Below are 15285 nucleotides of genomic sequence, written 5' to 3' on the forward strand. Positions count from 1 at the left end.
ACACATAGAAAAGAGTTGCCCAGGATCAGGTCTAGTGGGGCTTGATTTGCACAGGTACAAAGAGCATCCATATCAGTGAGCTCATAGATCCCCTCCCTCCCACTCCAAGTAGAGTCAAAAAATTCTGGACTCACAACTTGGGGCTGGAGATTTTCTAGCCTAACCTTTATCTGAACAGAAATCCTCTTTGCAGCCTCCCCAGCCCCTCCTCCCCGCAAGTGATTACCTATCTTTTCTTTATAAGATCTCCAATGATGGAGGAATATGGTTTCAGAAGCATCTTCTTTCATGATTGGATAATTCTAATTGTTAGCAAGTTTTTCCTTCTAACTAGTTGAAATCACCTGCCCCAAAACTTACCCTATTGTTCCTTTTTTTCTCCCCTTTGGGACCCAGAAGAACAAATCTAATCCTTCTTCTAGGGTATAATTCTTTAAATACTCAGAGACATTTATTATCTTCCTCATGTCTTTCCTTCTCCAACTATACTCTACTTCCCGAGTTCTCCCACCATTCCTGGTCTGGGCTGCTCTCCTATTCCTCTCCATTCCAGATGCCCTCCTCTGGACACACTCTAGTTTGTTAACATCCTTCATGAAAATATGATACCCAGAGCCGAGCACAATATGCCAGTGTGATCTGAACAGGACAGGGGATAAGAGGACTGTCAGCTCCTTTGGTCTGGAAGGATCTGCCTCTTTTAATACCTCAGATTATTGCTTCCTGTGTCACCCTGTACAATCATGTTGAGCTTGGAGGCTGCCAAAATGCTGGTGTAGTGTGCCCAAATTGCCAGGTGCCAAACTGTGGTATAGCATCAACTCAATGGGCAGTCAGTTATTTCAAAGTAGGCCCTGGAGTCAGTTGGCTGTTTCCTTGTGGCTTTCTCCCACACGAATTAGTCTTCTTTCTGCTAAGCTGGTGGCCCAGGGATATCCTGTTACTTCTTGGGCCTTGGAGGAATCTCTGCCAATTCCTATTAATGATTTACCTTGAAAGAATCAGTTAATGTTTTTTAAAAAGATTCTTCCTGGACCTAACCACCTTTTCTTGTACCACTCCTGCCTGGGGGGAGAAGGGGAAGAAGGAAGAAGAGCTGGTTTAAAAGAAGACTGAAAACAATGTCAGCATTTATTTATTTTTTTGAAGTTTAAGGGAAACAGACTCCCTGGTCTTCTGGCCTGGGCCTGCCGGTTTGTAGTAGCGGTGGAGTAAGAGGTAGGGAGAGGGCCCTACCTGCCAAAACAGGGCCAGATCAGTTCAGAAGTAGGCATGGATACTGAGAGACCTTCAGTTATTGAACAGAGGCCTCTCTGCACAGGGGAGATACAAAGACCCTCCACAGAAACTTGGAAGCAAGGGTTCAGGGCCAAGCAATAGTAGCTAGCATTGTGAGGGTAGTGGGGGGAAGGGAATCACAGAATCCTCCTCCCTCCCCTGCCTGTGACTTCTCAGATGGGTCAGCATCTCCCCTATTGACTCATTTGTGCCTTCAGCCATCGTAGAAAGAAAATAGGGGCGATCTAATGCAATGAGAAGGAGAGCCAGGAGGCTCCAGTATTGGCCACACCTCTGTCCCTAGAGTTCTCATCGTGGGTGCTTGGGGTAGACATTTCACAGGGTAACTCAAATATCAGAAACTCTCACATCACTCAAAGGGCTCCCGGACACTTGGCAGCACTTCTCACGTCCCTCGCTACTGTTCCCACCCAGAGAATCTGGGAACTTCACTATATGATTCCACCAAGCACCTCCCTTGCAAGCATATGGTTCACAAAGAATGCAGCAAGGAAGTCTTGGTGTTTGTTTTTTTTAATGGGTCAAAGAAAGGAGTTGAGCTCACAGACATTGTCAGCAAGAGGCCTGTAGATAGTCTGTCCTTCCTAATCATGGATTTCCAGGAGGTTTGGCCATCTACTCTACAGGTGGTGGCCATAGCTTTTCAGCCCATCCATTCTCCTAGGCCGGTCTATGCATTTTACAACAGATCCTTCCAACCATCCCTCCTGCTGCACTCTGCAGCTAGGAGTGGGGAGAGATAAGCTCCCATCATTGCCTGGTGTTCTCTGCAGCTGCCAGTCGTCGGCATTAGCAGCCCCCTTTTCCAGGGAAGGTGATTTCTGGCACAGGTCCCCATCTCAGTCTAGAAGGGGTGGAATATTTCAGCTTCTCTGTTATGGCAGGAAGTGCATTAGACTACGAGTTCCTTCAGGGCAAGGGGCTGTCTTTTGCTTCTACAGCAGGCACTTAATAAACGTTTATTGATTGATCGATCCAGTTCCAGTTCCAGACCACAGCGCCTCTACTTCGAGTTCTTTCTTTTACATCTACAGTTCTTAAAGACCTCTAGCCTCCCACAAAAGTTTGCCTTAGAATCAGGAGCAACATCCTCTTGCCCTTTCGATTTCTAAACTGGGTTCTTTCATCAGTATCATGTTGGGACTGGGTAACTTCCCAGTCTGATGTGATATATTTTCCATCCATGTCATTAATTCCCACTAGCTTAAAAAACTGGACCCAATTTTTCTCCAGTTGCCTCTGAAGACAATTGTGGGAATGTGGGGTTTTCTGGGTACAATTAGGCAAGGTCTATTCCAGTTACCCATGACTACTTCCCACCATATTTCTGGTTGGGTAGGAGGAGCTGAATATACCCTAGAATTACCACATGCCAAAGGAGTGAGGGGAAGAGAAGAGAAAAATGATCACCACATTGGTTCTAGGTCTAATCTATCTCAGTCTGTATTCTAAGACTCATTCCAGCTCTCACATTTTTAGAGTTTAGATCTTACTGTAAATGAGTTGGACATATTACTGCCTTCCAGGAATATTTAGAGGAAGAAGAAATCGAAGGGATTGAACTCTAATGGTGGGATTTCAGGCACTTGGGCAGAGTGAGCAGTATGTTAAAGTTATAGAATCTCAGAGTGGTTAGGAATCACAAAGGTCAGCTAATCAAACTTAGACCTGAGCAGAAATCCTGTCTGTACCATCCTAGAAGTAGAACCAACCAGTATTGGCTTCATTTATGGGAAACAAGGCAGAAATATTAAACTCTCATTTTTCTTCTGTGTTTATTTTTTCCAGTCAAAGAGAATTGTTTTTGGACTAGAAGGTTAGAAGAAAAATAGCTACTAGGAAGTAGATACTCAAGATAACTGGGAAGATATTGAGAACACTGATTTCAAGTCATTAGACCCAGATGAACTATATGCCAAGGTTCTAAAAGAGTTGACAGATGTGATAGCAGCACCACTCTCAGTGATCTTTGAAAGTTCATGGAGAATGAGACAGGTGTGATGTTCTGGAGAACGGCAATTAACCTGATTCTCCCCTTCTTCCTTGATCTCCCCAAAAAGTGGGGGTGGGGACAAAGAGAATGGAGCCTCCAGACTCTAGGCCAGTGAATTGGCCTTAAATTACTGCCAGAACTCTAGGACATGCTATTACAGCAATGATTAGTGAAAATTTAGATGAAAAAGTGGTGATCACTAGACTATTTCCTTTTTGGACAGGGCAACTGGGCTGTCAAATCAGGAAGTGCTACACATAAAGTTTACATAGATTTTTAGCAAAGTAATCGACATGGTCTATCAAGCTATTCTTATGGAAAAGAATGAGCATATGGTGACTGACCATCTGGTTAGGATAATTCAGAATCAGATGAATGAATGGACTCAAAGAGTTGTCATTAATGGTTTGATGGTGAATGGTTTGAAAGGATGTTTCCCTGGGACTTGGGCATTCCCTAAGTGCCCAATGGCTTGAATAAAGACACAGATGGTATGATTATTAAATTTGCATAAACCACAAAGCTGGGAGAGTTAGTTAACTTACTGCATGCTGGAGTCAGGATGTAAAAATATCTTGACAAGATGAAACAGTGGACCAGATCTAATGAGATAAAATTTATTAAGGATAAATGTTGTTTTACACTTGGGCCCCCAAAAGCTCACAAATTGTGGGAGGTTTGTGACTGGACAATAGTTTGTCCGAAAAAGATCTCCTGGTCTTAGTGGACTACAAGCTCAATAGGATATCAATGGATAGAGAGCTGGGTCTGGAGTCAGGAAAACTCATCATCCTGAGTTCAGATCTGGCCACAGATATTTACTAGCTATGTGACCCTGGGCAAGTCACTTAATCCTGTTTGTCTCAGTTTCTTCATCTGTAAAATGAATTGGAAAAGGAAATGGCAAACCATTCCAGTATGTTTGCCAAGAAAACTCCAAGCAGGGTCACAAAGAGTTGGCCAAAACTGATTAATAATAGCAATAAAAGTTCAATATAAGTTTAACAGTATTATTTAGCAGCCAAAAAAGTTAATACTGCTTCAGATATTTAATAGGATTTTTTTCCAATTACTCATCAAGATAGATAGTTTTTAACATTCATTCATACAAGATTTTGAGTTTCAAATTTTTTTCCCTTTCTCCCTCCCCTCTTCTGTTCCTAAAATGGTAGGCAATTTGATATAGTTTATACATGTGCTATCGTGTAAAACATTTTCATAGTATTACAGTTATGAAAGAAGAAAAAGATCAAAAGGGAAAAAAAAACCACAAAAAAGAATGAAGTAAATGAAAAAAAAGTATGATTCAAACTGCTTTCAGAGCCCATCAGTTCTTTCTCTGGATGTGGATAGCATTTTCCTCTCTGAGTCCTCTGTACTTGTCTTAGGTCATTGTGCTGCTGAGAAGAGCCAAGTCATTCACAGATGATCATTACACAATGTTGTTGATACTGTTGTACAATGTTTTCCTGGTTTTTGCTCTTTTCACTTTGTATCAGTTCATGCAAGTCTTTCCAGGTTTTTCTGAAATCTGCCTGTTTATCATTTCTTATAGCACAATAGTATTCCATTGCATTCATATACTACAGCTTGTTCAGCCATTCCCCAATTGATGGACATCTCCTCAGTTTCCAAAATTTTGCCGCCATGAAAAGGGCTGCTATAAATATTTTGCACTCAACTTATTTTTGCACTCCAATCTTTTCCTTTTTTTATGATCTCTTTGGGATACAAACGTAGTTGTGGTATTTCTGGGTCAAAGGGTTTGCAGAGTTTTATAGCCCTTCGGGCATAGTTTCAAATTGTTCTTCAGAATGGTTGGATCAGTTCACAACTCCACCAACAATGCATTAGTGTTTCAATTTTCCCACATCCTCTCCAACATCTATAATTTTCCTTTTTTGTCATATTAGCCAATCTTATAGGTATGAGGTGGTACCTCAGAGTTGTTTTAATTTGCATTTCTCTAATCAAAAGCACTTTTTCATATGCCTGTAGATAGCTTTGATTTCTTCATGTGAAAACTGCCTGTTCATATTCTTTGACCATTTATCAGTTGGGGAATGGCTTGTATTCTTATAAATTTGACTCAATTTTTTTAAATGTGAGAAATGAAGCCTTTATCAAAGATACTTTTTTTGATTGTTTCCCAGCTTTCTGCTTTCTTTCTAATTTTGATTACGCTGGTTTTGTTTATGCAAATACTTTTAAACTTAATATAATCAAAATTATCTGTTTTATATCTTGTAATGCTCTCTGTCTCTTATTTTCTCATGAATGCTTCCCTTCTTCATAGATCTGACAGGTAGACTGTTCCTTGCTCTTCTAATTTGCTTATGGTGTCATCCTTTATGTCAGACAACATTTATCGAAACTATAGGTTGCTGGTGGCATAGTAGATAGAACACTGGAGTCATGAAAACCTGAGTTCAAATCCAGCTTCAGACACTTACCAGTTGTGTGATCCTGTGTGATCCATGTAACCACTGTTTACCTCAGTTTCTTCATCTGTAAAATAGGGAAAAAATAATAGCACCTATTTCCCAAGGTTGTTGTGAGGATCAAATGAAATATTTGTAATGCGCTTTCTAAACCTTAAAGCATTATGCAAATGCCTATTTTTATTGTTATTGCTACTAATATTACAAACTTTCTTGTATCCTTACTTCCCATCCCCACAACACGTATCTCTTCCCTTTCCACAGAGGACCTAACCTCCTATTTTACAGGAAAAAAAATCTATGCCATGTGTCGTAAAGTCCCTTATGCCATGACTCAAAATCCCATATATTTTCCTTCATTATTTTCTTTGCAGCAGTCTCTAAGGAAGAAATGACCCTTCTTGTTAAGTATGATCCTTTATTTGTATCTTTGATCTCATCACCTACTGTATCCCTTGGGAGTTGGCCCTAGGGAGTTTCCCCCTTTTCAATTTTCAGTCTCTTTCTACTGGTTCCTTTGAGCTGCCTACTGATATATTCAAGTGTCCACCATCCCTAATAAATTTTTTAAAAAAGCAAGCAATTTCAATTGACCTTGTCTTCCCCTCAAGCTATTAACCTATAACTGTCCTGTTCTGTTACTGTCTCTACAGTCTCACCCCCCGACATGCTTCTCAATCTCTCACAACCAGGCTTCCAGCCGGATCACTTGACTGAAAGAGCTCTCTCTGATTTGGCCAGTGATAGCTTACCTGCTCAATCCAATGGCCTCTTTCCAGTCCTCATCCACTGGGACTGTTCTTCATTTTTTGACTCCACAGACTAGGCTTTCCTCCTCTCTGATACTCTGTCTTCCCTTAGCTTCTGTGACGCTAATCTCTTTGCATTATCCTCCTGTCTCTCTGGCTATTTACCACCAATCTCACACCACCTAAACAAGGCTGTGCCTCAACACCTTCTTCTCTCCTCCTGGATGCTCATTTCCCATGGTTTCAGTTATTTTTTCTACCTAGATGACTTCCAGATCCACGTATCCAGCCCTAGTCTCTTTCTTGAACTCGCCTTGCTATTTGCCTGCTGGATGTCTACATCTGGAGGTTCTGTTAGTATCTCAAACTCAACTTATCCCAAACAGAACTCATCATCTCCCCCCTAAAGCATGACCCTTCTCCAAATGTCCTCTATTCTGTCGAGTGTGAGGGTGGCTTGATGGTTACAGCATAGGACTTGTAGGTAGGAAGACCCAAGTTCAAATCCTGCCTCAGATATTTACTAGCTGCATGATCCCAGGCAACTCACTTAACACTTCTGTGCCCCTACCTCCCAGGGCTATTGTGAGGATCAGATGAGGTAATATTTGTAAAGCGCTTAGCACAGTGCCTTAGCACAGTAGATGCTTAATAAACGCTTATTTCCTCCCTCCCTCTTCTTCTTCCTTCTTTCCTTCCTTCCCTCCTTCCCTTCCTCCTTCCCTCTTTCCCCCCTTCCTCCCTCCCTCCCTCCATATGCCTCTAAGGTGTGTTATTGTTTTTTAAAATCCCACGGAAAAGCATAAAAGACCTTATAAGTATGATAAGTTATTATTATCTACTGGCTTGTTTGGAAATGGTCTAGATTAACGCTCCTAAAACTCATGTCTATAGAGTGACACCAAAAGCTGTTTGAGTTCGACTTGGGCCACTCTAAAAGGGACATTCGTTCCTTCAATAAATATTGATCAAACCCCTACTTCAGGTAGGAGTCATAAATTTAAGGCTGGAAGGGATTTTATAGGTCATCTTGTCCAACCCCTTTATAGATGAAAAAATTGAGACTCAGAGAGAGTAAATGACTTGCCCAAGGTCCCATGGGCAGGAAGTAGCCAAGATAATGAGAGAGAGAGAGAGAGAGAGAGAGAGAGAGAGAGAGAGAGAGAGAGAGAGAGAGAGAGAGAGAGAGAGAGAGAGAGAGAGAGAGAGAGAGAGAGAGAGAGAGAGAGAGAGAGAGAGAGAGAGAGAGACAGAGACAGAGACAGAGACAGAGACAGAGACAGATGTACGTAAGTGTATAAATGTATGACACCATTTTAGCCATTTGTGAGCCAACATTGCCACCTGGTGGTCATATCTAAAAATGTACATTGGCCCATGTCAGACAGGGCTCTGAGAACACAACCCACCTGATAGCCTTTTTAAGGTACTAGATCCAGACTTATAAAAATGAGGAGTTGAGAGGACTGTGTGAGTTGCTGTACACGTATTCCTGTGTCAGCATCTATGGTGAGTGTCTGTGTGCATGTCTTTGTGCTTGGTATATGCACAGACATACCTGTGTTTATGCATTTCAACCGTGTGTGTGTGTGTGTGTGTGTGTGTGTGTGTGTGTGTGTACACAAACCCACATTTCCATCTGTGGCACAGGCAAGGAAAAAGCACAGTGGATAGCGCTGGCCTGGAAGGAGCTGGATTCCTTTGTATCCCTGTTCTAGTACTAATTTCTGTCTGACCCTAGGCAAAGACCTTTCCCCTTTCTTGGGCCTCAGTTTCCTATTCTGTAAAATGAGAGGGTCAGAGTAGTGGAAAGAGTGCTGGATTTTGAGTGAGAGGGCCTGGGTTCTGTTACTATGTGATCCTCATCATTTACCCTCTCTGGGCCTTGGTTTCATTCTCTGTGAAAATGAAGGGTTGGTCAAGCTGCCCTCTAAGGTCCCATTGATTTCCAAATCTGTGATCCTCTGCGTGCAAATGATGTGGGTTGGTGTGCTCTTATGTAAGCAGATGAGACCTTGTCTGGGAATTTGCTGCATCCATCTCTATCCAAGTGTGTTTATTACACACACCTGTGTTTGTTAGCAGCTGTGTGTGTGTGGACAATTGTGCAAGTGTGTCTGTCTTGTTTGCATGTGAGTCAGAGTCCCATATGGAATCTTGGAACTGAAAAGCAACTCACATGGGACCTGGTTCAGTCATTATCTGGGGAGAAATCTCCTCTACAGTATTTCTTGGTTTATTGGGTGACTTCAACTATCTGAGCTCACCAAGAAGTCAGCCTTTGTTTAGGACTTCTGGTCTCCTGGTCGGGGGCTGACCATGACTGCAGACAACTTTGGAGGAGTGAAGGGATCTGTGGGGGCAGATCTAGTGATGCCATGTTTAAGATGGAGACATCTTTGAAAATCTCTTCTTCAGAGGAGGAGTTGGTTGACTTGGTCTAGAATGGGGAAGAACTGTTGTGCTCCCACAGAGGTACCATTTTCGGCAAGACTTCACCACAGAATTGAGCCTTTTTGCTAATTTACTAGGCTCAGTGGATAGAGTGCTGTGCCTGGAGTCAGGAAGACTCATCTTCCTGAGTTCAAATTGGGCCTCAGATGTTTATTAGCTGTGTGACCCTGGGCAAGTCACTTAACCCTATTTGCCTCAGTTTTCTTATCTGTAAAGTGAGCTGGAGAGGAAAATGGCAAACTACTCCAATATCTCTGCCAAGAAAACCCCAAATGGGCTCATGAAGAGCTGCACACAACAAGACACCAGAGGCCCCAGAGTAGATTTTGGTCTCTAGGGTTACCTATAACACTAGCATAGCTCTTGTGGGACTGTTGGACCATCCTACTCCTGAGTCCCAGAGATGGAAGTCTCTTAGTCCAAGAGATGTCAGAAAGCAGGACAGTACCAGAATACCAAGAGAAGAGAGGTGCAAACGTTCTCAACTATCTGTCAGCTATGGAGAAGACAGTGGAGTACTTGGATAGTGCAAATCCAAGAATTCAGCCTTCTAGCCAGAGAAAACAAGTTTCTTACCCAGTACCAGCCTCTTGGAAAGAGAAGGTGATCATTTATGTGGCTCCTAATGATGGAGAGACAACAGGGAGTTTAAACAGGAAATGTGAATCAAAAGAGTTGGGCATTGTCCTACCCCAGTGCAAGTAACCCAAGAGGAGGGAGTTCCTGAATGAGCTCCAGGAAGAAGGTTCTGTTTCCCTTTAAGAATAACACTGTAAATGGTCTGTGGAGGTGAAAGTAGAACTCACCAGAATATCAGGGTATTTCCACAGTCCCTTGTCCTTGAGAAGGAGGGGTAAAGGAGGATGGGAAATCAAATTATTGGGGTAACATCCTAAACTAGAATGCCCTGTGGGGGATATAGTGAGTCTCCCCAACAGAATGATAGTTTATTGCAATACCAAATTTATTTCTCTTCATAGGGGTGTCCAAACTGTACAATGGTACTAAGAATTTGGAGAATTCTAGGATCTTGGGGAAAAGTGGGACTCATTAGAGAGGGAGAAATAGTGTATCAATTGTTTATGGATTCCTGAGTCCTTTATGTGTTTTCTGCATTATCTGTAGAGTGGAATATAGGCTGTCCTTACCCAACGTACCTATTGCTACCTTGAATGCTTATATAGGAAAGGGGGATCCAGTTAGTCACATATAGGGAGACAGACATAGTTATATTCCTTCTATACTCTGAGATTTCCCAGGGGAAATTTGGTGAAAGCAAAAGGGACAAAGAAAAAATATTTTAGAAGGAACCAATCCCCAGATTGAACTTGTACTGTGTAAACTCATAGTCTTGGAGCCAGGTGACAGGTTACATTTATAAATAGTATTCTAGCTTCCATTTAAAGACCGACAGAAGAAAAAAAAACTTACTACTTCTTTTGAACATCTCTCTGTGTTTGTGTGCATGAATGTCTATGATTGTTTAAGGGATGGTGTTAAAATGCACCTAGATTAGACAGTTCCCCCCTGATCTAGACTTCTTTGTCTCTCCTGCTAGTCCAGACCCCAGCAAAATTGTTACTATTTGGGGGAAGTTTGCCTTTGGTGACCCCCAGAGTTCTTTCCTTCCTACATCATTGGCCCTTCCCTCCACCAATGCTCAAGGCTCTCCTCTAGACGTCATCCCTCCTCCCTTCAAAACAAGTCATCCAATGTGGAAGTCTTGAGTATGATAGACCCATTATTTTCCTTGTGTTATACACTTTAGAGCAGGGGTTCTTAATGTTTTCTGTGTCACAAGACCCCTTTGGCAATGTTGAAGCCCTTCCCAAAATAATGTTTTAAAATGCATAAAATAAAGTACATAGAATTATAGAGGAAAACAATTATGTAGAAATGGAGTTATCAAATAAAAAATAAACAAGCTCACGAACCCTTGCTTTACAATATTGAAAGGATAATAAACTGTGAAAAACTTAGTAACTTTAATCACTATGAGTCGCCACCACTCCAAAGAACTCAGGATATAAAATGCTATCCATCTCCAGATAGAGGACTGATGGACTCAGAGCACAGATTCAGGTACATCACCCTCCTCCCATTTTCTTGTCCTTTTTTCCCCAGAATGTGGCTAATGCAAAAATCCATTTTACATGACTGTAGAAGAGGTCTTATGTTTCTTACCTTCTCAATTGATTGAGGAGGGGGTGGAGGGAGGAAGAGAATGTGAAAATGAAAATAAAATAAAATTTAAAAATTATAAACAAAAAGAACCCTTGCTTTAGAAGATTAAGAGATGCTAATGGTGAAATTTCCTACACTGGAGAAGGTGAGTAGAGGGAGATTTTTCTGCTCAGAGAACCACAGTGTAGTGGGAAAAGCATGAAAATCAGACTCAGAGGTCCTGGGTTTGAGTTCTGATTTGAATTACTAGCTGTGTGACCCTGAGCAAATTACTTCCCGCCCCAGAATCATAATTCTCTCTGTCAAATTTAAGTTAATTCAACAAGCATTTATTAAGGCTTCCTATGTGCCCAGCACTGTGCAGATGCTAGGTATCTATAGTAAGTATCCCTACAAAGAGAGGAATGAAATTTCCACTGCTCTTAAGGACCTTACATTCTACTGAAGTAGAAGGAATTGATCGGTGTGATTGCTAAGGTTCATTGTAAAGCCTACGAACCCATTTCTCCCAACTCACAAGAAGTGACCACCACCTTGGAATAAAGCCAGTCTCAGCCCCTGTGTTCCAACAGACCAGGTCTTTCAGATCCGTAAAAGAGAGTTTTCTACATAAACGGAATATTGTGTCTAACCAGAAACCAGCAGAATTTCTAGTTCATAAACAATGCTTGAGAGAGGGAGGTGAAGGAGAGAACGAGACAAAGGAGGCCCTTGGCTTACGTCCCCATGTCTTCCAGGCAGTCTGGATTACTGTGCCTCCAGCCCTTGCAGAAATGGAGGGTCCTGCTCCAACTCCCAAGACTCCACTTCCTATCACTGTGCCTGCCCTGAGGAATTCACTGGCAAGGACTGCGAAATGGGTAAGGAGCCCCCTTCCCCCACACCCAGACCTGAGGAACAGCTTGGGGATCGGGGAATGAAGGACAGGCAAAAGAGAAGATGCTAGGTTTCAGATGATAGAAGCAGGTCAGGGGTTAGAAGACAAGGGACCTGGGTTTGAGAGCCTGTTATGATACTTATCAGCTATATGCTTTCTGGGCTTCAGTTTCCCTATATATTTCTGTTTTAGCTTGGGGGGTTCCTTTGTTTATTTTTTTGGTCCATACCTGTAACTACATGTGAGGGCCCTCCTACACTGATGAACACACGTATACCAGTGTGACTTGGCAATTTATAGTCTTGAAGTGATGCCTAGAGCAGAGAAAGGGGTCTAACCCTATGGCCAGGCCCCCATCCACTAAGCAACACTGCTCTTTGGTTCATGCAGGAGATATTTTGGTGAAAGGAGATCAATCTAGTGCCCCTCAGGTAAATGCGACATCTTTACATTTGTGCCAACTCTTAAAATAAGTAATATTTTGGTTATCTATATGTTATAGTGATTAGAGAGCACTGCCTTGGGGCCCTGGGATACCTGTGTCTGAGCCATGCTGCAGGTACTTAGTGCTGTAACCCTCTCAGCCCCAAGTTTTCCATCTGAAAAAGGGGTATATTAGTAGCTTCTCCCTCATAGGGTTACATAAATGAGATCTATTGTTATTGACATACCTTTAAAAAGTACACTATGCTTTGTCTGATCCCAGGACATAAACTCAAGTCCTAGACAGAAACTCTTTGGGACTTTTACCTCTATGCCTCCTAAAATTATGGAATAGAGGTGGTCCGTGCAGCGCTTCCTGACAAAACTTTACTTCTGCTGTTGTCATTGTTAATAATAACTCCCATTTTTATAGCACTTGTTCTTTCCTCACAACAATGCTGTAAAGTAGGCTGTATACATATCCTGAGCCCCATTTAACAGATGAAGAAACCGGGGCACGGAAAGATGAAAGTCACACAGCTGTAGTGGTCAGAACATGGAAGTTCTCTGAGTCTAGTACTTGTTCCATTAACAACCTGAAACGTGCATCTAGAAGAAGCTAGCAGTGCAGTGAATGCAGTCCTGGGCTTGGAGTCAGGAGGACCTGAGTTCAAATCTATTTCTGGGTCTCAAGTCCTACATCTCTAAAATAAGAGATTTGGACTAGGCAGGCTCCGAAATCCCTCACGGCTCTAAGTCCTAGGAACTGATGACTTTGAGCAAGAGGAATGAATTGTTACCGCTGAAGCTGACCGGTGGGCTGATTTGTCTTTACTATCTTTCGATGCTATACTCTCTGCTGTGGTTAGCGCTTCTGAGCTTCTGCTTTGTCTGGGGAAGGAGCCTAGCAAGACGAATAAAGGTAGATGCTATCAGGACAGGATCTGGTTTATTTTTGCTCATAACTTTCGTGTTTTCTTCCTCTTGAACAGAAAAATGCTTTGATGTAACACGTTATGAGTACTTTGACATAGATGAAAGTTGGGCTCGAATCCATCAAGGGGTCGTAGAGTGGTGCAACTGCTCTAGGGGCCACATTGCATGTGAGAAGATCCGATACACAGGTAGCCTGGATTCTCCCCCTAGCCCCTTCCCACCCTTTGGCAACTGAGCAAAATGGGAGGAAAGGAGCTGTGGCTAGGGGATAAATGATGGAGAGGTGAGCCAAATGGGACAGAGAAACAGAAGGGGTGGGAAATACCACAGAATGTTAGAACTATAAAAGACTTTAGAAAGCAGAGCATAGAATGCCAGAGATGGAGTTAATTGACTTTAGATATAGTTAACAGACTGGACTAGAAAGGACTTTAGAATGCAGCCACTAGGTGGCTGTGGGAATGCACACCTTGCTGCCTACTCTTCCAATGCCAGAGTGAACTAGGTTTGCCACTCACCTACTGGCTCCTCTTAGCAGCTAGGTGGTGGGTGCAGTGAATAGAGCACCAGTGCAGGAGTCAGAAGGACCTGAGTTCAAATCTAAACAAAGTCAAGTGCAAGTCATGTCATCATTTTTCTGATGGCATGGTCTTCTTCAGCAATGAAGGACAAACACAGATTTGGAGTTCAGGACTTAGACTTGAATCCTAGCTGTAGAGGTCTGAACCTCTACTGGTCTCTTGGCATCGCCTTTATTTATTGGCAAATCTGTTCCTTCCATTCACAGAATGCTGTGAATCAAACACTTCTATTTAAACATCATTATCTTAGTAAGCAGCTTAATTGGATAAAATAGAAGGGTAATAAGAAATGGAACCATTCTCATGTTGCCCCTTCCCCTTCACAAGGACCTACAGGAAACTACTCAGGATTCTAGATATTTTGTGAGTGAGAATTGTCTCCAGACAATATCTCAAGAGCCCCTATTAATGTGCTTACTTTTACTATTCGGCATAGGGATACACTAAGTTCAAAGTAAAGGAATTTAGTAAAATAATATGGCCATAAAAATAACAGCAAACCATTTCCACTATAAACCTTTGATCCCTCTATCCTACAAATACATGCACAATTAATAAATGTGGATAGGCAGGGAATGCTGTATGGTGCACACACATGTGAAGGACATGTGGGACAACGTGTACGTGAGGAGGAATGATTTATGCCTCAGATACTGCTTTCTTCTGTGCCCATTTCCAGTCAGATGCCACTTCTCTGCTGCTCCCTGACAAACTCTACCTGGCAACTCTTCCTTGCTGGTCATCGCGTCTCTGTTCCATTTGGTACACTGTAAAGATATCCAGCTAGCTTCAGTCAACAAATGCCCTGTCCAACATCCACTAGGGATTTGATTCATTCAATTCAATTCAGTAAACATTTAGTAAGCACCTAGTATGTGCAAGGTACTGTCCTAAGCATCAGAGATACAAATTAGAAGACAGTCCCTGTGTCTAAACCAAGCAAAGTTGACAATGGAAAGGGATGTAAGTAATGATTTCCTTCAAGGGAAAGCTATGTTTTTGATCTTTCAGCCATCATCCTCCACCCACTGGAATGTATTGTGATCAGTAAGGTCCTTTCCTGTAGGGAAGGTCTCCAGCTCAGTTATAATCTCCAGCCTACGTACCTCTATCATCTGGATCATCAACCACTTTGTCCTCCTTCCACTGGGGAATTTTGTGATGAGTAAACATGTCTCCTGAAGGGACGATGGCAGGATGCTAACAGAAAAGAGAAGATGCTCAGACTTAAACCATGTCTGTTTTTTGAACTCTTCTTTGAGTTATTTACTCTTTTCCTATCCTGTATCCTTAGTTGAAATATAACATCAATCAGTCAATCAATCCATACTTCTTAAAAATTTACTTA

At 42.2% G+C, this 15285-nt stretch overlaps 1 protein-coding gene across 2 annotated transcripts in view; it reads left to right on the forward strand.

Moving 5' to 3' along the window:
- Window positions 1-15285, forward strand: part of HGFAC (HGF activator) — a 54749-nt gene that overhangs the window by 14912 nt on the left and 24552 nt on the right. Inside the window, exons 5-6 of one of the 2 annotated variants that reach the window (XM_072620085.1) lie at window positions 11858-11980; window positions 13413-13544. In XM_072620085.1, the coding sequence (XP_072476186.1) occupies window positions 11858-11980; window positions 13413-13544 (255 nt within the window). The remainder of the gene's footprint in view (window positions 1-11857; window positions 11981-13412; window positions 13545-15285) is intronic. The other variant, XM_072620086.1, reaches the window with a different exon arrangement.

This window comes from Notamacropus eugenii, chromosome 6, assembly GCF_028372415.1.
Source record: "Notamacropus eugenii isolate mMacEug1 chromosome 6, mMacEug1.pri_v2, whole genome shotgun sequence".
Classification (NCBI taxonomy): domain Eukaryota; kingdom Metazoa; phylum Chordata; class Mammalia; order Diprotodontia; family Macropodidae; genus Notamacropus; species Notamacropus eugenii.